The sequence below is a fragment of the Budorcas taxicolor genome, chromosome 7 (genome assembly GCF_023091745.1).
Source record: "Budorcas taxicolor isolate Tak-1 chromosome 7, Takin1.1, whole genome shotgun sequence".
NCBI classification, from domain to species: Eukaryota; Metazoa; Chordata; class Mammalia; order Artiodactyla; family Bovidae; genus Budorcas; species Budorcas taxicolor.
Window position 1 is genome coordinate 38,365,152 of NC_068916.1, and position 25,666 is coordinate 38,390,817.

Sequence of the window (25,666 nt, forward strand, 5' to 3'; positions counted from 1 at the left end):
TGAAAACATACGTGCAATTTTTCTTTTAGCCAAACACTTTGCTCTATTTGACAGTTTTGCCTTCGTTTTCTGCAATCCATTTTCCTCCTTTGGTTCCTGTTGCAAAACAAGAAACATGATCAGGTTGATTGCCATTAAAAGTAGTACTCTTTCTATCCTCCTCTACAGCTAACAGAGGCCACTAAACCTCTAAAGAATCAGTGTTTTTGTAAATGTTTTGTAACATTCTTTGTAAATGTTCAAAGAAAACATCAGAAACAGATTTTTATGTTAGAAAAAAAAAATGTAGATTCAGAACCAATAAAAATAAAACACTGTGATATACAGATATAATTATGTCATAGTCAAGCTCATATAAAAACTGGCCCATCTGTAAAATACCAGCAAGTATGCACCCAAGTTCAGAGAAACCTCGATTCAATGTTTCAAAGTCAGTAATGTTTAAGCCCAGTGCATACTCACTTCTTTTAAATCAGTACTTTAAAAAGCAACAGAACAACCAGGGAAAAGTATGTAACATATTTATCAGATAAAGGGCTAATTTTCCTTATATATAAAGAGCTCTTACAAATCAACACAAAGCACCCTCCCACAGGCAAAAAACATGTTAAGACACTTCATAGAAAAACATACCCAAAGAGCTTGTATGTATATGGAAATACAATTCACAACAATTATATAGGTATCTTTTTTTAATCTATACAAATAGTAAAAATGAAAACATTTCATAAAATATTTATTGTGAGGAAACAAGTACCATAGATTGGATAAAATGGATGCAAATCACTATTTTGTGCACCTGGAACTAATACAATGTTTTGGATAAATTATACTTCAATTACGGTGTGTGGGAGGTGGGGGGGGCAGAATGCATCAAAATGCTAATGGTGGTTATCTCTACAGGGTGGGGTTTGTGGGTGGTTGTCATTTTTTAGTTTAGGCTTTTACGTGTTTCTAACTGTCCACAATCAACAGGTATTGCTTGTAAAATTAAGAAAAAAACAATAAATGTCATTAAAAATGAAAAAAAAAAAGAATACAGGTAAAGGTGATCCCATAAATATATAACTGGGATCTCTGATGAAGAAAACAAACAATGAAACAAACTGACATTAAGATTATAATAAATAAAATTTACAAGGGAAAAAAGGCAGAGGATGAGATGGTTCGATGGCATCACTGACTCAATGGACATGAATTTGAGCAAGCTCTGGGAGTTGGTGATGGAAAGGGAAGCTTGGCAAGCTACACTCCATGGGGTCTCAAAGAGTCAGACACGACGGAGCAATTGAACTGAACTGACATATTGAAAGTTCACTATGACCAGTTTCCTAACACATACATATAATATACGTATCTCACCTTAAAGAAAAATTCTTGGCATTCATACTAACAAAAAGGACTAGTCACTTACCAAAAAAAGGAAAATAAATCAGACTTATCAAACATAACATACAAAGCAAAAATCAAGAAGGCAGCATTTTAAAGAAATTCAAGGGAAAAAAGAAAATTTTAAACCAAAGATGTTGGATCTCATTAAGCAGTCTTTCAGATATCAAGACTATAGAAAAACAGTATCAAAAACATAACAACTTAGGAAATAATCTAGTCACAAGACCTACTTGACAAATCTAGTAAAAATCAAGCACTATTCAACTAAAAAATGATTAGAAAAACCTGGCAAAAGAATTGATAGAAAATATTTAACATATTTAATTTTAGAACTAAGACTAAAACAAAAGTAGAGATAAGAACAGAATAAAACGTGTAAATATTATATGCAGAAATGACACACCTAATAATTGAGAGAAATCAGAAATGGAAAGTAAAATAAGTTCATTTTCTATTGCATGCACTATAAGTGAAAGTCAAAGGATACTATTTACAACTGACAAACCAGACTACAGAGAGCTAAATTTAAAAAAAAAAGAAGGAACTACCAAAAGCATTTCTATAAATTCAGATATAAAAAGATATACCAAAATATATGCCAAAAGCAGAGTCAAAAATCAAAGAATATAGAAAAAGAAATAAAATTAATATAACAAAAAATTAAACTCAATGCTATGAGGCTGGGTTATAACAAAGTGATCCAGAATGGCTAAAAATGAAAGGTCTAGAAGATAACAGTAATTGTGTGTGCATGCTCAGTCACTTAGCTGTGTCTGACTCTTTGTGACCCTGTGGACTGTAGCCAGCCAGGCTCCTCTGTCTCTGAGACTTTCCAGGCAAGAATACTGGAGTGGGTTGCCATTTCCTCCTCCAGGAGATCTTCCCAACCCAGGAATCTACCCTGCATCTCCTGCACTGGATTCTTTACCACTGAGCCACCTACCTAAATTGACTCTCTCCATATATCCTGCCAGAAAAAAACACAAAACCAATAGGGCTTCCCAGGTGGCACTAGTGGTAAAGAACCTGCCTGCCAATCCAGGAGACGCAGGAGACCTGGGTTCCATCCCTGGGTCAGGAAGATTCCCTGGAGGAGGAAATGGCAACCCACTCCAGTATTTTTGCCTGGAAAATCCCATGAACGGAGGAGCCTGATGGACTATGATCCATGGGGTTACAAAGAGTTGGACACGATTGAAGCAACTTAGCATGCAATAAGGACCAGAAATAATACCACCTATGACCAATGCCTTCAACATTATTAGGAGACAAATCATACCACAGAATTCAAATAACCAGTGAGCAGAGAAACAGCAAATTCTAACAGAGTTCCCAGTGCTATTGCAAGTCTATGAGTAAACAGAACAAAGAAAGAGAAGCCTTAAGAGACTATATGAAAAACAAGAAAAAGAGATGAAAAACTTCAGAACACAGACAAAACCACCTTCAAAATTAGAATGTCTGACACTAAGACCAAACATTGGTCCAAGACGTGGTATTTCACATAATCAGCTACATTTTAAAGGGCTTGAAAGTGAAAGAAACAAAAGTGGCAACCTCAAAGACCTACTGCCAATAGAAAAGAGGAAGATACACAAAGAAGAGATGGTACCCCCTCAGATTTCATAAAATAAAAAGAAAGGAGGAAAAACATGACAAGTCCTGAAGAAAAAAAATAAACATGCCAACCTCTCTTCTAATATCAATAATACCATCCATAAAAAAACTAAAATGAATTACACTAAAAAGAAGCTTTTGTCCAGTAAATACACGAATAAAAAAAAGAAATTTCAAACCAAGCAACTATAAAACAGAAAGAGAAAATGTAAATAAAAACATTTAAGTTTATGAATATTCTCTAATCATCAACCCAGAAAAGGAAATTACCACATCCCAAACAAATTTTAAAGAACCATCTACAGATTAAGAAAAGCCTAGAATCAGAAAGCTCAAACCATAAACCAACAAGGAAGGGAACAAATAAATTGAAACTTGATAAAACCAAAACTGAAAATAGATAAAATTATCTCAAAAAAGAAAAACAGGGACTTCCCCAGTGGTCCAGGAGCTAAGATTCTGAGCTCCCAATGCAGGGGGCCCAGGTTCAATCCCTGGTGGGGCCCCAAAAAAGAATCTGTATGCTGCCGCTGATCTGGAATGCTCCACACTGTTCTCCATAGTAGCTGTATCCATTTACATTCCCACCAACAATGCAAGAGGGTTCCCTTTAAAAAAAAGGCATGGGTGGTCTCCAAAGGAAAATAGATTCAAGTAAAAATCTGAAAGCGCCACTAAAGAAATACAAGAAAACAATGAGAAAATGAAAGGAATAAGCTACAAGATACACTGTTCTGAGAGAAGAACAAGATGCAAATAGATATGCAACATTTCACATAAGAAGAAGCAGAAGAAAACATGAATGGGGACACTTCCCTGGAGTGCAGTGGCTAAGACTCTGTGCTCCCAGTACAAGGGGCCTGGGTTCGATCCCTGGTCAGGGAACTAGATCCCTCAAGTCACAACAAAGACTGAAAATCCCATGTGCCACAACTAAGTTGCAGTACAACATTCAGAAAACTAAGATTATGGCATCTGGTCCCATCACTTCTGGCAAATAGATGGGGAAACAGTGGAAACAGTGTCAGACTTTATTCTGGGGGGCTCCAAAATCACTGCAGGTGGTGACTGCAGCCATGAAATTAAAAGACACTTACTCCTTGGAAGGAAAGTTATGACCAACCTAGATAGCATATTCAAGAGCAGAGACATTACATTGCCAACAAAGGTCCATCTAGCCAAGGCTATGGTTTTTCCAGTCATGTATGGATGTGAGGGTTGGACTGTGAAGAAAGCTGAGCGCTAAAGAATTGATGCTTTTGAACTGTGGTATTGGAGAAGACTCTTAAGAGTCCCTTGGACTGCAAGGAGAACCAACCAGTCCATTCTAAAGGAGATCAGTCCTGGGTGTTCACTGGAAGGACTGATGCTAAAGCTGAAACTCCAACACTTTGGCCACCTCATGCAAAGAGTTGACTCATTGGAAAAGACGTGACGCAGCGAGGGATTGGGGACAGGCAAAGAAGGGGACGACAGAGGATGAGATGGCTGGATGGCATCACCGGCTCGATAGACATGAGTTTGAGTGAACTCTGGGAATTAGTAATGGACAGGGAGGCCTGGTGTGCTGCGATTCATGGGGCCGCAGAGTCGGATACGACTGAGCGACTAAACCGAACTGAACTAAACTGCCAAATAAATAAATATTTAAAGAGAGAGAGAAAAAACATGAATGGGCTTATTTTTGCTTTAAAGCAATGTTTTAAGAATAAAAAAAATTAATGAAATTGGTTATCAGTGGTGTGAGGGATGTGGAATAGGGTGTATAGAATGGAGAAGCAAGATAACTTGAGAATATCTTTCTCTATACATTTAATTTATTCAATAAAGCAATTTTCTACATAATGCAAAAATAAAATTAAATCAACAAGAATGGGAAGAAAACAAAGAACCAATGCGGAAACAATCAGTTGGATGGTACCTTTTAAAGTACCTCAGTAACTTTATTACATATAAATAATCCAGCCACATCCATTTAAAAAAGAGATTCTCAGAACTGTATAAAATTAGAAACCTCAAACCATGTGCTACCTACAAGAAATCCAAATAAAACATAAACAAATACCTAGGTTAAAAGTTAAAATACCCACAAATGGTGCTGGAAAAACTGGATATGCACAAGCAAAAAAGAAGTTAGATCCCTATCTTATATGATACACGAAAGCTAATTACATAAAATCGATCAAAGACCTAAATATAACACTTAAAATTTTAAAACTCTTAGAAGAAAACATGGGGAAGGAAATGGGAACCCACTCCAGTATTCTTGCCTGAAAAATTCCACAGACAGCAGAGCCTGACAGCTATAGTGCATGGAATCACAAAGAGTTGGACATGACCGAGCACACACAGAAGAAAACATAGGGGAAAAGCTTCATGACATGGAAGATTTGGCATGACTTTTTGGATATGACACCAAAGCACATGCAGTAATACAAAAACCAGATAAACTGGACTAAATTTAAAACTACTCTGCATAAAAAGACTATCAACAGAGTACAAAGGCAACCTATGGAATGGGAGAAAATATGCGCAAATCATTTATCTGACAAGGGGCTAACTGTCCACAATATATAAAGAACCCCTACAATTCAACGGGCATTTCTGTAGTGTAGTGGTTATAACGTTCACCCCATACACAAAAGGTCCCTGGTTTGAAAACAGGCAGAAGCATGTTTAGGGATTCTCTGATAGCTCAGTTGGTAAAGAATCTGCTTGCAATGTGGGAGACCTGGGTTCGTAAGATCCACAGGCTACCCACTCTGGTATTCTGGCCTGATGAATTCCATGGACTGTAGAGTCAATGGGGTTGCAAAGAGTAGGACACAACTGAGCAACTTTCACCATTCAACAACAATATATATGTGAATATATATAATCTAAAAATGGTTAAAATCCTAAATTATGTTATGTATATTTTAACACTACACACACACATGCCATCTCATACCATACACAAAAATTATTTCAAAATGGAACAAAGACCAAACTGTAACAGCTAAAATTAGAAAACTCTTAGGGATCAACTTCATGACTTTAGATTTGGTAATAATTCTTTAGCTACAACACCAAAAGCATTAAATAACCGAAGAGAGAAAAAAAGGTAACTTGGACTTTTTCAAAATTTAAAACTATTGTGCCTCAAAGAACATTATCAAGAAAGTGAAAAGACATCTCCTAGAATGGAAGAATATATTTGCAAATAATGTATCTGATAAGAGGTTTAACATGCAAAATAGAAAAAGAAAACTTAACCACTCAACAACAAAAAGAAAAACTGCAAGGTAAAAATGGACGGAGAACTTGAACAGGCATTTCTTCAAAGAACCTATACAAATGGCTAACAAGTAAAAAAAGACACACAAGTCCATTAGCCATTAGGGAAATTCAAGTCAAAACCACAATGAGAAACCATGATACATCCACTGAAAGCGAAAGTGAAAGTGAAAGTGAAGTCGTGTCTGACTCTTTGCGACCCCGTGGACTGTAGCCCACCAGGCTCCTCCGTCCATGGGATTCTCCAGGAAAGAATACTGGAGTGGGTTGCCATTTCCTTCACCAGGGGATCTTCCTGACCCAGGGATCAAACCCAGGTCTCCTGCATTGCAGGCAGATGCTTTAACCTCTGAGTCACCAGGGAAGCCACTAGGGTGATATTAAATTAAACTTGTTATTAAAAATAACAAGTGTTAGCAAGAATGTAGAGAAAATGGAATCCCAGTATATTGCTGATGGGAATGTAAAATGGTAATGTAAAATGGTACAGTCACTGTAGGGGAAAAAAGGCATGAAGAAGACTTCCCTGATAGCCCAGAGGTTGAGAATCTGCCTGCTATCACAGGGGATACAGGTTCAATCCTTGATCTGAGAAGATTTCACACGCAGTAGGGCAACTAATCCCCTGCCCCACAACTACTGAGCCTGCACGCCCTAAAGCCTGTGCTCTGCAACAAGAGAAGGTACCACAAAGAGAAGCCCTGCACCACAACTAGAAAGTAGCCCCTACTCACCTCAACTAGAGAAAGCCCGTGTGCAGCAACAAAGACCCAGCTCAGCCAAAAATAAATAAATTCATAAAAATTTTTAACAGGGATTAAGTACTGTTCTATGCTACAATATGGATGAACCTTGAAAACATATGTCAAGTGAAAGAAGGCAGTTGCAAAAGCAATACAATAAAATGAAGAGTCAGAGACAATTCTGAGCTTTATAACCTGAGGCAAATGAGTGGTTCTACCATCAAATGAGACAGCAGATAAAGAAGAGTGAGAGGTAAACTTAGATGAAAAAACAGTGACTTACTTCACTGTCTTACTGGATATGACCTACAAACAGGCAGAAATTTCCAATAAACAAATGGAAACACAGATCAAGGGAAAGATTTAAAATCTATTACAGCTCTGTCCAACAAAGCTCTCTACAATGAAGGGAAATGTTCTATACTTGCACTAACACAGCAGACACTAGATGTGACTAGTCCAAGAGATAAACTGATTTTTCCTTTTATTTAATTTTAATTAATTTAAATAGCTACAGGTGGCTAGTTGCTACCACACTGGACAGAGTATATCTAGAGACTTAAAAAGCTGTCTTTCTCTCACTTTATAGACATATGAAAATTTTCCCATTTGATTTATTCAAATGGTTTTAAAATATCACCATCAGTTAATATATTATAAAACTGAGTAGCTATGATCCATCCTCAGCCAAACTGTATGACTACTTTCTTCTAAGTAATTCTTAATTCCATTTACGAAGCTGAGTAAAAGCTGCATGGTCTGGCAAGATGTCATTAAAGTTCAATCTCACAAACAAACCAGTCACAGATAAGGAGGCCTAGTTTGAGACCTAGAGCTCTACTCTTTGGAATACTGACCTCTCCATCACTATCAGATATCACAATGTATGCATCCTCAAGTCTACGCTTCTTCTTCACATTGACAGAACTGGTAGTTTCTACATCTTTCTTCTCCAGGTTCTGAGCTTCAGAGGCTTCTTTAACTTTTTTTTTTCTCCGTGGCATCCTTTTGTCTGAAATAGAAGGAAAAAAAAATTGGAGAAGGAAATGGCAATCCACTCCAGTATTCTTGCCTAGAGAATCCCATGGACAAAGGAGCCTGGTGGGCTGCTGTCCATAGGGTCGCACAGAGTCGGACATGACTGAAGCGACTTAGCATGCATGCATGCATTGGAGAAGGAAATGGCAACCCACTCCAGTATTCTTGCCTGGAGAATTCCAGGGACAGAGGAGCCTGGTGGGCTGCCGTCTATGGGGTCACACAGAGACACGACTGAAGCAATTTAGCAGCAGCAGCAGCAGCAGCAAAAGGAAAAATAATGTCCTTAAAGTATAAGTTTTCTAGATTCTATTTATCATTTGGTCATATAAAAGAAAAAGATATCTATCTAACAGAAGTAAAATTGGATTTCTGAACTCATCTACTAATTAAAATTTGTATTTTTCCTCTAAAGGAAAAAATATATATATAAATCTCATTTTTTAGTGACATTTCAATAGGAATAATATAATAATTTATCATAGTTCCTTAAACATTAACTTAAATAACTGGCTCTCTAACTGCATATTATTATTCATCTAAAAGCTTTTTTTAAAAAATATCAATGCCTCAACCCAATAAAGGACAACTTTTTTTAAAAATCCACTGCAAATAATCATACTTAAAGGTAAAAGACTGAATGCTTTCCTCTTAGGATAGGAATAAAATAAGCATGTCTGCATTCATCATTTCTATTGAACATTATACTACAGGTTCTAAACAGGTCGATTATGGAATAAGAAGAAATAAAAAATCCAAATGGGAAAGGAAGAAGTAAAACTATTGCCTTTTGTAGATGACATGATCTTGAATTTAAAAAAAAAAAAAAAAACTAAGAAATCCACTAAAAAACCATTACAACTAATGAACAAGTTCAGTAAGATTGCTGGATACAAATCAATATACAGAAATCAACTGAACAGCTATCTATAAGCAATAAATAATCCAAAAATTAAAATTTCAAATTATATTTTAATAGCACCAAAAATAAAAAAATTCTTAAAATTTAACAAAAGTGCAAGGTTCGCAACCAAAAACTATAAAATATTGCTGGAAGATATAAAAGATAAATGCAAAGACATCCCATGTTCATGAATTAGAAGACTTAACACTGTTAAGACAGCAATATTCCCCAAATTGCTCTACAAATACACCATAATTCCTAATAAAATTCCTACTGGCTTTTTTGTTGACATAGACAAGTTGATCCTAAAATTCACAGAGGAAATGCAAAACAGAGGAAAAACAGAAGTCCCAGAACAGCCAAAACAATCTTGAAAAAAAGGAACAAAGCTGAAAGACTCACACATCTCAATTTCAAAACTTACTACAAAGCTATATTATCAAGACAGTGTGGCACTGTCACAAGAATAAAAATAACATCAATGGAACAGAAGACCAAGGAGTTCAGAAAACATCCACACATTTACTGTCAATTGCTTTCAACAAAAGTGCCAAGATAATTCAATGGACAAAGTATAAGTCTTTGCAGTAAATGGTACTCTGACAACTAGATCCCCAAATGCAAAAAGAATGAAATTGGACATCTACCTCACATAATAAAGAATTGCATGAAACAGATCAAAGACCTGAATGAAAGAGCATAATCTATAAAATTCTAAGGCAGAACATAAGCATAAAGCTTTGTAATCTTGGATAGGTGAGTTTATTAAATATGTTATCAAAAGCATAAGCAACAAAAGAAAAAATAAATAAACAGGGCTTCATCTGATTAAAAACCTCTGTGCTCCAAACCACAATATTAAGGAAGTTTAAAAAAAAATAAAGAATGAGAAAAGTATCTGTAAAGCATCTATGTAATAAAGAAATTGTATACAGAATAAAGAACTCTCGCAACTCAATAGCAAAAGGGCTTCCATCCATATCTTGGGTTTTTGTGAATAATGCTGTAATTAACACTGGTATGCATATACCTTTTCAAATCAGTGTTTTGTTTCCTTTGAGTAAATACTCAGAGGTAAAACTGCTGAATCATACAGCAGTTTTATTTTTTCATTTCAATTGTATGCTTTAAGTGGATGGATTATATGATAAGTGAATTATATCTCAATAAAGTTGCATTTTTTTCTTAGAGAAAACAGCAAACATTGGCAAGGATGCAGAGAAATTAAAAGTTTCATTCATTCATAGTGTGATATAAAATTCTGCAGCTGCTGTGGAAAACAGCTTGGCAATTCTTCAAAATATTAAAATACATCTAGTAATTCTACTCCCAAGTAAACATCCAAGAAAGTTAAAAACAAGTATTCAAACAAAGACTTGCACTTAAATGTTCATGGAGAAGGCAATGGCACCCCACTCCAGTACTCTTGCCTGGAAAATCCCATGGATGGAGGAGCCTGGTAGGCTGCAGTCCATGGGGTCGCTAAGAGTCGGACACGACTGAGCAACTTCACTTTCACTTTTCACTTTCATGCATTGAAGGAAATGGCAATCCACTCCAGTGTTCTTGCCTGGAGAATCCCAGGGATGGGGGAGCCTGGTGGGCTGCCATCTAGGGGGTCGCACAGAGTCAGACAAGACTGAAGTGACGCAGCAGCAGCAGTAGCAGCAGCGACATCATCATTAATCATAATATCCAAAAACAGAAATAATCCAAATGATGAATGGATACACAAAATGTGGTACATCCATCCATACAATGGAATGTTGGTCAGCCTTAAAAAGAAACCAAGTACTAACACATGCTACAAAATGGATAAACCTTGAGAACACATTAAGTGAAAGCAGCCAGACACAAAAGCCTACGAATTATATGATTCTGTCTATATGAAACATCCTGAATGGACTAATCTACCGAGACAGAAAGCAGATTAAGATAACTAGAGGTCTGAGGAGACAGAAATACAGAGTAACTACTTAATGGCCTTGGGTTTCTTTTCGGGGTGATGAAAATGTTTAGAATTAGAAAGTGGACTTCCCTGGTGGTCCAGGGAATTCACCTGCCGATGCAGGGGACACAGTTTCAATCCCTGGCCTGGGAAGATTCCACATGTTCTGGGGCAACTAAGCCTGTGCACCACAACTACTGAGCCAGTACTCCAGAGGCTGCAAACCACAACTACTGAGCCCACGCACCTGGAGCAGGTGCTCTACTACAAAAGAAGCCACCACAATGAGAAGACCACACACCACAATGAAGAATAACCCCTGCTTGCCACAACTAGAGAAAGCCTGCACACAGCAACAAAGACCTAGCAAAGCCAAAAATAATAAATAAATCTTTAAAAAAAAAAGGAACATAGTGGTAGTTGCACAACATTTTGAATGTACAAAAAGCCATTAAATTCTACACTTTAAAAAGATAACTGCTGGATTTTACGGTCTATGAAATCTACCTGCCTGGAAAATCCCATGGACGGAGGAGCCTGGTGGGCTGCAGTCCGTGGGGTCGCTGAGAGTCGGACACGACACAGCGACTTCACTTTCACTTTTCACTTTCGTGCATTGGAGAAGGAAATGGCAACCCACTCCAATATTCTTGCCTGGAGAATCACAGGGACAGCGGAGCCTGGTAGGCTGCCATCTATGGGGTTGCGCAGAGTCAGACACGACTAAAGTGACTTAGCAGCAGCAGCAGCAGAAATCTACCTAAATTTAAAAAAAAAAAAACTTTCTAGATGATTTTCTATTATAACCAAAGCAGAGACTCACTGACTTAAATACTGATTTTAAAAGAACATTAACTGTGTTACAAACTTCTCAAATTGTTTAATCATTCAATTACTCCTAAGAGAAATGTTACATCTCATTGTCAAAAAACATCTGGACAACCTGAGTAGTAAGGGAGGATAGTAATAAAGGACACACTAATAAAGGACACACTCAAACTCTTCCAATCTAGTCACTCACAATATCATTCCCTACTGTAAGAATAGAAGCCAAACACAAATTTCTTTTCTATTCTTAATGTTTATTTTTGAATGACTTAAGTCTTGAGGAAATAGAAGAAATCATACAGAATGATGAAAATATTAAACACATACATTTTTCATTGTAGTATAGATGACCTACAATACTGTGTTGGTTCTAGGCATACAGCAACATGATTCAGTTATTTTTTCAGATTATTTTCCCTTACAGGTTATTACAAGATATCAAATATCATTGTTCCCTGTAATATACAGTAAATCCTTGCTGCTTCTCTATTTTATGTATAGCAGTTTATATCTGTTAATCCCCTACCCCTAATTTTCCTTTCCCCTTTGGTAACCATAAGGTTGTTTACTATGTCTGTGAGTATGTTTCTGTTTTATATATAGATTCACTTGTATTATTTTCTAGACTCCACATATGTGTTATTATATAACATTTTGTCTTTATTTGACTTCACTTCGTATGATAACCTCTAAGTCCATTGATGTTGCTGAAAATGGTATTATTTCATTTATTCTTATGCATAATACTCCACTTTATTTATACACAGACACACAGACACACACATGCATGCTCACCCCCTCCCCCAGCTCCCATTCCTCCAATAGCACATCTTCTTAAACCAACCAACCAGATTGGCACCTGAGTTGTTTCCATGTCTTGGCTACTGTAAATAGTGCTGTTGTGAACACTAGGGTATCTGTATCTTCTCAAATTAAGAGTTTTCATCTTTTCTGATATATGCCTAAGAGTGGGGTTACTGGATCATATGGCAGCCCTACTTTTATTTAAGGAACTTCCATACTGTTTTCCATAGTGGCTGCACCAATTTACACTCCCACCAACAGAGTAGGAGGGTTCCCTTTCCTCCACACCCTCTCCAGCATTTGTTATGTGTAGACTTTTCGCTAGTCATTCTGACCGGTATGAAGTAATACCTCATTATGGTTCTGATTTACATTTCTCTAACAATTTAAGCTACATATAAATTTTTTTTTCCACAAGGGCAACTAGAAAGTATTTTAATAAAATGAAAACAAAAACACGAAAGCAAAATCTGTGGGATGCAGCTAAGGAGTTCTTATAGGAAAGCTGATGGCATTAAATGCTTGTCTTTTTTTAAAAAACTAAATATCTCAAATCAGTGACCTGACCTTATACTTTAAGGAAACTAGAAAAAGAAAAGAAAAGCAAGCACCTCAAAAGGAGAATAAAAATAATAAAGAACATGAAGAAATTGAAAACAATAATGACAGAGAAAATCTATAAAGCCAAAAGCTGACTTTTAGAATTCTGAGATTAATAAAACTGATAAGCCTCTAACCAATCTGCCCAAGTGAAAGAGAGAAGATATAAATTACCAATATAAGGTAACTGAAGGATAAAGCATAAGGATTTTAAAAAGTTTCATCACTACAAATAATATAGATATTAAAAGGATAATAAAGGGATATAACAAATAATTTTTGTCCTTAAACTCGACAACTGAAATGGAACAATTCCTTGAAAGGCACAAACTCCCAAAGCTCCATCAAGACACATTTAACCAAAAGAGATAGGACTGGGTAACTCTATTATACCTTTGATTTGTAGTAAGATACTACTTTCCAGGGTGATGTTCAAAGTACTTGTTAGGTACTGATTGAACTCCTCAAAGAATTCCATTCCCCTTCTTCATACTTCCCATAGTTCTCTGAGTACTCCTTTTGAATGCAGTGATTAGTCAAGTGGCTGGTTTTATCTTGGAAATTATCCCACCTGATACAGTTCTGAAGCAGTCTGCAGGACACCCTCTCTAAAGAGGTAGATATTAAACTGACGGTCCACCACCCAGCTTCGGATGTCAAACTTGGCGATGACCAGGCTCCAGGAACAGCAGGCGCTCCAGGTATTTCTGGATCACGTGCACCTGGCCTAGGTTGTCTATGAAATCCAACAGTTCTATAGCCTCTGAGAAGATGAGGATGCCTTCACCTTTGGCTCCGGCTGATGACTTTGCAATCCAAGCATTGCCCTCTCCCTCCTCTTTCTTTCTGTTCTATTAAGTCAGGAAAAATTCTCTGTTGTCTGTCCTTGAACTATGGAGTGGTGGATAGATTCCATTCTGAGCTGGAGCAACTAGAGTCTTGAGGTTGGTTGGATAAATCACGTAGGACTCGCAGAACAATGTGCAGGACTCAGCCTGTTCTGGGCTGGTTTTGATGAGCTTCACTAAAGATGCTTTGCAACACAGTTTGTCCGCCCCTCTGTAGTAATTCACCAACTGCATCAGCCCAGGTTCACGATCCAGTCTTCCGAAGGGCAGCCGGTTTCTTTCTTCCAGCATCAGGCTGAACCTGGGGTTGTCCCACTGCAGCCGCTTCCGGTGGCCGGTGGCGAGCAGCAGCCAGAACACCTCGTTGGCACAGACGTTGCTGTTCTCATCGCGCACCTCGAAGGTGTACATGGCGAAAGGCTGTGCGCCGGCACCCCCACCCCACCAGCTGCCTCAGGGACCAGCCAGCGGGCGGTGGCTCAGCTAGGGACCAGCCCAGGCGCCCGCCACCTAAACTTTTGAGTCTATATATATTTAAATACATACAGTAACAATAAAATTAGAAAAATATTTATAGCATACATGAAAAAAGCTATTGATTATATTTAAAAAGTACAAACTGACACAAAATACTAACATCCCATTAGATAACGAGACATGAACTGTCAATTTGCAAGAAAAAAAATTTATCAAACATGAATATGTGGAAGGATTTAACCTATAACACTATTAGACAAATTTTTAGATAAATTAGACGTATTTTTACTTCCTAAAGTAAAATGAATTAATTTTAATGATAATCCTGCAGTTGGGGGAGCAATTCTTCAAACACCAAACTGTAACAGATATTTAAAAAACACACACAAAACAAAACTTTGTATAAACAGTGCCATATTCTAATATAAATTACTAAAATCACTGAAGTTTTCAGTTTTAACCACTCACTCTATCCCTCCTTTTAGACTTAGGTCTGTTACCGCCATAATGGAAATTACCCAAAGAAAAACAAATCTTTTTGGAGACCAAGAAAGAAACAGCTAAGACATCTGAGGTAAAAGTATAAAGGAATCTGGCAAATTAAAGAGATAAATCTTAGATAAATACTTAAAGAACTGCTAGCTAAGGGTTCTTAATCAATCCCCAAGCCCTTAAAGGACCTATGGTTAGGCTTCAAGGGATTCACAATCTCCTGAAACTGTGTGTAAAACTGTCTTGTTTTTGTATGCTCCCTGGGAAAAATTCTTATAGCTTTCATCCAACTCTCAGAGGAGCTCAAAATCCAAAAGAGTTTAGAACTACCAATGATCTAGCTAAACCCCTTCATTTTCAGAAACAACCCGAAGATTTAAATTGACGTGCATAACCAGTCTCCTAGTGTTTTTGTGTTTAAGAATTATGACTATTTTACCTTCTTACATTTTGGGGGTTTTTTGTGTGTGCATGTCTTCTAACACTGAAAGGGAAAATTTCTGTGACCTGAGTAACAAAGATTTCTCAGGATACAAAGAGTAAAAGACACAGAATTTTTTAAAAAACTGACAAACTAGGCTTCAATGAAACTTAAAACTTATATTCTTCAAAAGACACCAATAAGAAAACAAAAGGACAAGTCATAAAATGGGAGAAAATATTTGCAATGCATATATCTTGCAAAAGACTCATAGTCACAATATATAAAGAACTCTTATGGTGGTGATGGTTTAGTTGCTAAGTCGTGTCCAACCTTGCAACCCCATTAACTGTAGCTCACCAGGCCCCTCTGTACATGGGATTTCTCAGGCAAGAATACTGGAGTGGGTTGCCATTTCCTTCTCCAGGGTATTTTCCCAACCCAGGGATCAAACCCAGGTCTCCTGCATTACAGGAGGTCTCCTGCACTGCATGAGGATTCTTTACCAACTGGAGCCACCAGGGAAGCCCAAATAACTCTCATAATGCAATAATAAAGACAACCCAATTTTTTAAATGAGCAAGATATGGACACAAAAGCAAATGTACTAATAGCCAATAAGCAAAACAAACAGAAAAAGATGCTCTGCATCATTAGTTATCAAAATAGAAATTAAAGCCACAATGACATAACACTACATACCCATTATAATGGTTACAATTAAAAATACTGAAAACACTAATGTGGGCAGGAATGAGGAATACATGGATCTCTCATACACTGCCAATGGAAATGTAAAATTTTAAGCCACTTTGGAAAACTGTCAGGCAGTTTCTTAAAATTAAATGTGTACTACTATACAGGCCAGTCATTCTGCTTACCACTATTTACTCAACAGAAACAAAAACATGTCACCACATAAAAACTTGTACAGTAATGTTCAAAGAAGCTTTTCACACAATGTCAAGCACTAAGAAGTGAAATTGCTCAGTCGTGTGCAACTCTGCAATTCCACGGACTGAAGCTCCTCCATCAGTGGAATTTTCCAGGCAAGAAGAGTACAGGAGTGGGTTGCCATTTCCTTCTCCAGGGGATCTTCCCAACCCAAGGATCGAACCCAGGCCTCCCACGTTGTAGGCAGACAATTTACCCTCTGAGCCACCAGGGAACCCCACGAGATGACCCAAATGTCCATCAACAGATGAATAAACAAATTGTGATTTATTCATACAACAGAATATTACTCAGCAATAAAAAGGACACAGGCAAAAATATGAGTGAACCTCAAAATCATTTTGCTGAATGAAAAATTTCCCTGGTGGTCCAGTGGTTAAGACTCCACGCTCCCAAAGGAGGGGACCCGGGTTCAATCCCTGGTCAGAGAACTAGGTCCCACATCCTGCAACTAAGTTCAAACACAGCAAGTAAGACCCAGCACAGCCAAAGAAATAAGCCAGTCACAAAGAGCAAAGGTTGTATTATTCCATTTATATAAAATGTAATCTAACCTATAGTGACAAAAAGTAAATCAGTGGTTACTAAGGTTCAGGAGTGTAAGAAGAGAAGGACAGAAGACAGCATGAGGAAGCTTTTGAGGGTGATGGGAACCTACTGTATCATGATTTTGGCAGCAGTTTCACAAGTGTATACAACTGGAAAATTTCATCACACTATATGCTTCAAATAGATGCAGTTTATTACACATAAATCATTTTGCAATAAAATTGATAAGGAAAAAAATAACATGAGACACCACTACACATCCACTAGCATGGCTAAAATTTAAAAGACTAAAAAGATCAGGCATTGATAAGAATACAGGAGCAGCTAGAACGCTAATACATTGCTGTTAGGAATATAAAGTGGTACAACCACTTTGAAAAGACAGTTTGGCAGTTTCTTAAAAAGTAAAACATACACCTACTATATGACCTAGCCATTTCAAGTATTTACCCAAAAGAAATAAAGTCACGTTCATAGTAGCCCTATTCGTAATAGACGAAATCTCTAAACAGCCCAAATATCCACCAATAGGGGAATGGATAAACAAACTGTGGTCTATCCATACCATAGAAAACTACTTCACCAATTAAACTACATAAAACATTATGGTGAGCAAAGAAAGCAAGACACAAATAAGTACATACCATATGATTCCATTTACAGGCATACCTCATTTTTTGCACTTTGTAGATACTGCATTTTTTTACAAACTGAATGTTTGTAGCAATCGTGTGTGGAGCAAGTCTCCCAACAGTACTTTTCTCACTTCGTATCTGTGTGTCACATTTTGGTAATTCTTGCAACATTTCAAACTTTTTCATTATATTTATCAAGGTGACCCACTTTCAATGATTTTTTTTTCATTTTTCTTTTTCTTTTTCTTGATCAGTAATTTTTTTATGTTACTACTATAATTCAATGAAGATTCAGATGACAGCAATTTTTAGCAACTTTTTCATTTTCATTATAGTCAATTTATAAATTTTGTTATTAATAGATTTAAGTGTACAACAAAATAAATCAGTTATACATATATTCACTCTTAAGATTCTTTTTCCATATAGGCCGCTACAGAGTATTGGGTAGTTCCCCGTTAATTCAATAGATACATTGTATGGACGTGAGAGTTGGACCATAAAGAAGGCTGAGCGCCAAAGAATTGATGCTTTTGACTGTGGTGCTAGAAAAGACTCCTGAGAGTTCCTTAGACAGCAAGGAGATCAAACCAATCAATCCTAAAGGAAGTCAACCCATAATATTCATTGGAAGGACGGATACTGAAGCTGAAGCTCCAATAGTCTGGCCACCTGATACAAAGAGCTGACTCACTGGAAAAGACCCTGATGCTGGGAAAGATTGAGGGCAGAAAGAGAAGGGGACAACAGAGGGTGAGATGGTTGAATGGCATCACCAATTGGTGATGGATCCAATAGACATGAGCTTGAGCAAACTCCAGATGATAGTGAAGGACAGAGAAGCCTGGTGTGCTGCAGTCCATGGGGTCGTAAAGAGTCAGACACAACTAAGCAGTTGAACAACAACAAAATTATTTTTTTAGACTCTGCAAGCTTAACAGCCTAGAGTGTAAACATAACTTTTATATGCACTGGACAACAAAAAATCATGTGGCTCACTTTATTTTGATTTACTGCAGTGGTCTGGAACTGAACCACAGTATTTGAGGTATAACTGTGTTTGAAATTCTAGAAAAGACTAATATAATCAACAGAGGGAAAAAAAAAAAAAAAAGTCAAGTAATTGCCTCAGGCCAGGATGGAGGAGGGAGAAAAATGGCTGGTAAAAGGCATAAAGGTACCTCTTGAAGTAAGTGTTCTGTATCTTGATTAAGGAGGTGGTTACACGGGTAGATACTCTGACCGAAATTCAACCACAGACTTCTGGCTACTTGTCATGACAATAAAGAGGTTAATAAATCTTTTCTCAAAAAGAAACTTAAAAAGCTGACAAATTTCAGCTTGGAAACTAACTGAATATAACAAAATTAAAAATATTTATTCATGAAAACTACTTAACTTTCAGTAAGAACACCATGAATCTCTACAAGAGCTTCTTCCATATATCCCCCGACCCTAGATTCACCAACCAAGGAAAGGAAGGACATGAATATCAATAATTTCACTTTCACAGCTGGCGGGGACTCACTAGGTAGGAACATTTTTAGTCTATCTCAGTGGCCAATCGGAGAAGGCAATGGCACCCCATTCCAGCACTCTTGCCCGGAAAATCCCATGGATGCAGGAGCCTGGTGGGCTGCAGTCCATGGGGTCGCTAAGAGTCGGACACGACTGAGCGACTTCACTTTGACTTTTCACTTACATGCATCGGAGAAGGAAATGGCAACCCACTCCAGTGTTCTTGCCTGGAGAATCACAGGGACAGGGGAGCCTAGTGGGGTGCCATCTAGGGGGTCGCACAGAGTCGGACACGACTGAAGCGACTTAGCAGCAGTAGCAGCAGCAGTGGCCAGTAACTAAGGGAACTAAGGTCCCACAATCCACATGGCAAGGCCAAAACAAACAAAATAAATAACATTGCACTATTTAAAACTTCAATATCTCACTGTTTCATATATAAGACATTTTTCTCTTAATATGGTCTATATGGTATGCCCTGTATTATCTGACCTCCTGCCAGATTTCTCTTGCTCTAACCACTCCCTCAGTTCTTAAGCTACATCCATACTACTTTGCTGCCACAAAGCCTTCTCACACAATTTTTCTGCATGAAAGATTCCGTCCAACACCCCCCCGTTCACCTAGTTTACTCCTTCTCATCCTTGAGATCTCAACTGAACTATGATCTAAGAGAAGTCTTCTTGACCCCCAAACTTGATCAAATCTCTTACCACATACGCGCAATGCATCAGCTTTCCCTCAAAGTAAGTAATCACAGCTGTAACTATATATTTATGCTTGTGATTTTTTTAAGGAAATACCTGTCTTTTCCAATAGATTGTAGGTTTCAGAAAGACAAGGATAGGTCTAGCCCTAGGACTTCGCACATTCTCTGTAAATAACAGATAATCATCAAATACTTATTAAATAAATTACTTATGCAAAATTTAGAACAATTTAGCCGTGAAATTATACTTTTCTCCTTTATCCAAACTTTCTAGTCTTAAAATTTTTAAATATTAAAAAAAAAAACTAGCAGTGTTTTATAGTTTTCAGCTTGTAAGTCCTGTACATATTTTGTTAGATTTATGCCTAAATATTTGAGATGACTGGATGGCATCACCAACTCAATGGACCTGAGTTTGAGTTAACTCCGGGAGTTGGTGATGGACAGGGAGGCCTGGTGTGCTGCAGTCCATGGGGTCGCAAAGAGTTAGACACAACTGAGCGACTGAACTGAACTGAACGTCTCTTAGTAATTAATGAAGGCAACCAAAGATCTAAATCAGAGGAATATACATGCTCACTGATTGTAAGACTCAACATAATAATGCTGTCAATTCATCCCAAATTCATCTTAGTGCATCAGTCTCTCAGTCATGTCCAAGTCTTTGCAATCCCATGAACTACAGCCCACCAGGCTCCTCTGTCCATGGAATTCTCCAGGCAAGTATACTGGAGTGAGTAGCCATTCCCTTCTCCACGGGATCTTCCCAACCCAAGGATCGAACCCGGGTCTCCCATGCTGCAGGCAGATTCTTCACCATCTGAGCCCCAATTCATCTTAGATTTAACGTAATTCCTATAAAAATCCCTGCAATATCTTTTTGTAGACTTAGACAAGTTTATTATAAAATTTACATGGAAAAGCACAGGCCCTAAAAAGGCTTAAACAATCCTGACAAAAAAGAATAAAGTGAGAGGAATCACACTACTCCATATTAAGGTTATTATATGACTACAGTAATCAAAATAGTGTGGAATTGGAAGAATAATAGACATACACCAATGAAGAAGAAAGAGCTCAGAAACCATCACAACATACTCAAATCTAATTTAGTAGGGAAAGTCTTTTCAACAAATGGTGTTAAAGCAAGCAGAAATCAATCCATTGGCAAAAAGAAAAAAGAAAACCTCAAGCTAACACTTTATACAAAATCAACTCAAAATGAATCTATTAAAACCACGAGATAATACTATTGAATACACACCCATCAAAATAAATAAAATGTAAAAAGTCACACCACCAAAGTCAGGCAAATGTTCAGGGAAACTGGATCACTCATACAAAGCTGGTAGGAATGTTAAATGGTACAACTCTGAAAAGAGTTCTGCAGTTTCTTAACTATCACATAACCCAATAACTGTACTCCTGGGTATTTATCCCAGAGAAACAAAATTTTATATTCACATGAAAACCTTGTACACAAATGTTCACAGCAGCTTTATTTGTAATAGCAAATCGAGGAAACAGTTCAAAGTCCTTCAGTAGGTGAGTGGCTAAGCAAACTGTGGTATATATATATACTATGGAACATATTCAGCAATGAAAAAAACAAAACAAAACAACGAAGAACTTCCCTGGTAGTCCATGGAAGCTAAGACTCCATGCTTCCAACAGGAACTACTAGGTTGGTGCTAAAGTAATTCCAGTTCTGCATTGCTGAATTTGCTGTTTGATATTGGAATACATTTTTAAATAAATGTGGTTATGTAATATATCATTTTAATGCACAGTTTTCACTTTAGTTTTTTTGCTAATGACATTATTACTTGCTGTTTATTTTAGACTATTGAAATGATGTTAAACAAAAAGTAAATTTAAGCAACTTTCTTATTCGCGTTCAAAATGGGTCATAAAGCAGTGAAGACAACTCACAACATCAGCAACACTTTTGGCCCAGGAATTGCTAACAAACATACAGTGCAGTGGTGGTTCAAGAAGTCTTACAAAGGAAACAAGAGCCTTGAGAATAAGGAGCACGGTGGCTGGCCCTCGGAAGTTGACAACAACCAGTTAAGAGGATCATCAAAGTTGATCCTCTTACAATTCCACAATAAGCTGCCAAACAATTCAACCTCACAAATTGGAAATGTGAAAAAGCTTGATAAGTGGGTGTCTTGTGAGCTGACCACACATCAAAAATATTATTATTTTAAAGTATTATCTTCTCTTATCCTGTGCAACAACTATGAACCATTTCTCAATCAGATTGTGACAAAAAGTGGATTTTATGCAACGACCAGCTCAGTGGCTGGATCAAGAAGAAGCTTCAAAGCACCTCCCAACGCCAAACTTGCACCAAAAAGAGGTCATGGTCACTGTCTGGTGGTCTGCTGCCCGTCTAATCCACTAAAGCTTTCTGAATCCCAGTGAAACCATTACATCTGAGAAGTATGCTCAGCAAATCGATGAGAGGCACCGAAAACTTCAAGGCACGCAGATGGCATTGATTAACAGAATAGGCCCAATTCTTCTCCATAACAACATCTCACCGCACTTCCCACAACCAACACTTCAAAAGTTGAACAAATTAGGCTACGAAATTTTGTGTCATCTGCCATATTCATCTGACCTCACGCCAACCAACGACCACTTCTTCAAGCATCTTGACAACTTTTTGAAGGGAAAATGTTTCCATAACCAGATGCTGCTGCTGCTGCTGCTAAGTAGCTGCAGTCGTGGCCGACTCGGTGCGACCCCATAGACGGAAGCCCACCAGGCTCCCCGGTCCCTGGGATTCTCCAGACAAGAATACTGGAGTGGGTTGCCATTTCCTTCTCCAATGCACGAAAGTGAAAAGTGAAAGTGAAGTCACTCAGTCATGTCCCACTCCCAGCGACCCCATGGACTGCAGCCTACCATGCTCCAGCCTCCATGGGATTTTCCAGGCAAGGGTACTGGAGTAGGGTGCCATTGCCCTCTCCGCCATAACCAGCAGGAGGCAGAAAATGCTTTCCAAGAGTTCATCAAATCCCAAAGCAAGGATTTTTATGCTACAGGAATAAACAAACTTATTTCTCATTGGTAAAAATGTGTTGACAGTAATGGTTTCTATTTTGATTAATAAAGATGTCTTTGAGCCTAGTTCTAATGACGTAAAATTCATGATCTAAAACTGCACCTATTTTATATAAATTTATTTATTTTTAACTGAAGGATAATTATTTTACAGTATTGTGTTAGTTTCTGTCGAACATCAACATGAATCAGTCATAGGTACATATATCCCCTCCCTCTTGGACCTCCCTCCCACCTTTCCCATCCCACCTTTCCCATCCCACCCCTCAAACTGGGGTTTGAGTTCTCTGAGTCATACAGCAAATTCCCACTGGCTACTATATCTATTTTACACATGGTAATGGATGTTTCCATGTTACTCTCTCCATACAACCCATCCTCTCCTTCCTTCCCCACCGCTCCATGTCTATAAGTCTATTCTCTAAGTCTGTGTCTCCACTGCTGGAAATAATTTAATCAGTACCATCTTTCTAGATTCCATTTATATGTATTAGTATACGATATCTGTTTTCCTCTTTCTGACTTACCTCACTCTGTATAATAAATTCTAGGTTCATCCACCTCATTAGAACTGACTCAAATGTAACTCTTTTTATCACTATGAGTAATAGTCCATTGTATATATGTACCACAGCTGCTTTATCCATTCATCTATCAATGGACATCTAGGTTGCCTCCATGTCCTAGCTATTGCAGGCAATGAACACTGGGGTACATGTGTCTTTTTCAACTTTGGTTTTCCCAGGGTATATGCCTAACAGTGGGATTACTGAGTCATATGGTAGTTTTATTCCTAGTTTTTTAAGGAATCTCCATACTGTCTTCCATTGTAGCTGTATCAATTTACATTCCTACCAACAGTGCAAGAGAGTTCCCTTTTCTCCACACCCTCTCCAGAATTATTGTTTGTAGACTTTTTGATGATAGCCATTCTGACCAGTGTGAAGTGATATCTCACTGTACTTTTGACTTGCATCTCTCTAATAACGAGCGATATAGAGCATCTTTTCCTGTGTTTATTAGCCATCTGTATGTCTTTGGAGGGAGAAAGAAATGGCAACCCACTCCAGTGTTCCTGCCTAGAGAATCCCATGGACAGAGGAGCCTGGTGGGCTGCTGTCCACAGGGTTGCACAGAGTCGGACACGACTGAAGCAACTTCGCATGCATGCGTTGGAGAAGGAAATGGCAACCCACTCCAGTATTCTTGCCTGGAGAATTCCAGGGACAGAGGACCCTGGTGGGCTGCCGACTATGGGGTAGCACAGAGTCAGACACAACTGAAGCGACTTAGGAGCAGCAGCAGCATGTCTTTGGAGAAATGTCTCTTTAGGTCTTTTTTCTACTTTTTGATTGGGTTGTGAAACCACAATTACTTTTTAACCATCCTAATAGAACTAAGAGTTCACATATCACAATAAAGATCAAAGATCCCACATGCAACAACTAAGACCCAGCGCAGCCAAAAAGGCAAACAAGTTAAAAAGAAAGAAAAAGAATGAACTACTGATATATGCAACAACTTGGTTGACTCTTAAGGGAATTGTGTTGAGAAAAAAAGTCCATCCTAAAAGACTGAAGGCAAAAGGAGAAGTGGGTAACAGAGGATGAGATGGTTAGATAGCATCAATGACTCAATGGACATAAATCTGAGCAAACTCCAGAAGATAGTGAAGGACAAGGAAGCTTGGCATGCTGCAGTTCATGGGGTCACAGTCAGACATGACTTACTGACTGAACAACAAAAATGTTATACAGGGCTTCCCTGGTGGTCCAGGAGTTAAGAATCCACCTTGCAATGTGAGGGACACCAGTTGGATTCTTGGTCCAGGAAGATCCCACATGCTGCAGAGCAACTAAGCCTGTGTGCCACAACTACTGAGCCAGCACTCTAGAACCCATATGCTGCAAGTACTGAAGCCTGAGCACCTAGAGCCTGTGCTCCAGAACAAGAGAAGCAGCCTCAGTGAGAAGTCCACACACAACAATGAAGAGTAGCCCCTGCTCACCACAACTAGAGAAAGCCTGCATGCAGCAATAAAGACCCTACCACAGCCAAACAATGAAATAAATAAATATATAAATCTTTTATTTTCTATATTATTCCATTTATAAAAATGCATGAAATGACAAAATTTTAGAAAACAAGCATATTGTGGTCAAGGGTTAGGGACAGGAGAGGGGATATGCAGGAAGGACACGGGTTTGGTTAGAAAAGGGGTTCCTGTGGTGTTGGAACGGTTTAATTTCTCGATTGTTGTGGATAATACAGGAACCTACACACTAATGATAAAATTGTAGTAGTTAACACACATACACGGAAACGCATAAATGAATATAAGTAAAATGGGGGAAATCTATCAGTGGGTTATACCAATGTCAGTATCAGGATTGTGTTATTAAAAGATAATTTGGAATTCCAGTTCAAGATGGTGATGTTGCAGAATCTTGAACTCGCTTCCTCCCACAAATCTACAGCTACATACAGAACAATTTCCTGCAGGGAAGAAAAAAAAATTATACATACACACACACATAACCCCACAGCTGAGCAAATCCTACACATCAGACAAACAAGAGAAATTTACTTCAAAGTAAATTCCACACCCTCATGTAGTGACCCACAATCAGGAAGGAACTCAAAGTCCCAATCTTCTCCTTGAAGAGTGAAGGGTTTGAACCCTGCATCTGGCAGCCCAACTTTTAACACGCACCTGAGAGATGATCCCCAATACATCTAACTTTGAAACCTGACAGCGCTTGCATTCTTGAAACCCACAAGGCTATAGTAAACTGAGAAACAGTTCTCAAAGGGCTCACACACACAGAAAACCACCAA

At 38.0% G+C, this 25,666-nt stretch overlaps 1 protein-coding gene and 2 pseudogenes across 1 annotated transcript in view; 1 reads left to right on the forward strand and 2 right to left on the reverse strand.

Annotated features, from left to right (window-relative positions):
- UIMC1 (ubiquitin interaction motif containing 1) overlaps positions 1 to 25,666 on the reverse strand; it is a 129,833-nt gene that overhangs the window by 95,915 nt on the left and 8,252 nt on the right. Inside the window, exons 2-3 of the mRNA XM_052643052.1 lie at positions 7,886 to 8,040; positions 12 to 96 (exon numbers count right to left, since the gene is read on the reverse strand). Coding sequence (XP_052499012.1) covers positions 12 to 96; positions 7,886 to 8,032 — 232 coding nt within the window. The 5' untranslated portion in view covers positions 8,033 to 8,040. The remainder of the gene's footprint in view (positions 1 to 11; positions 97 to 7,885; positions 8,041 to 25,666) is intronic.
- Positions 13,506 to 14,409, reverse strand: LOC128050971 (tubulin--tyrosine ligase-like; annotated as a pseudogene).
- LOC128050972 (histone-lysine N-methyltransferase SETMAR-like) lies at positions 19,770 to 22,874 on the forward strand (annotated as a pseudogene).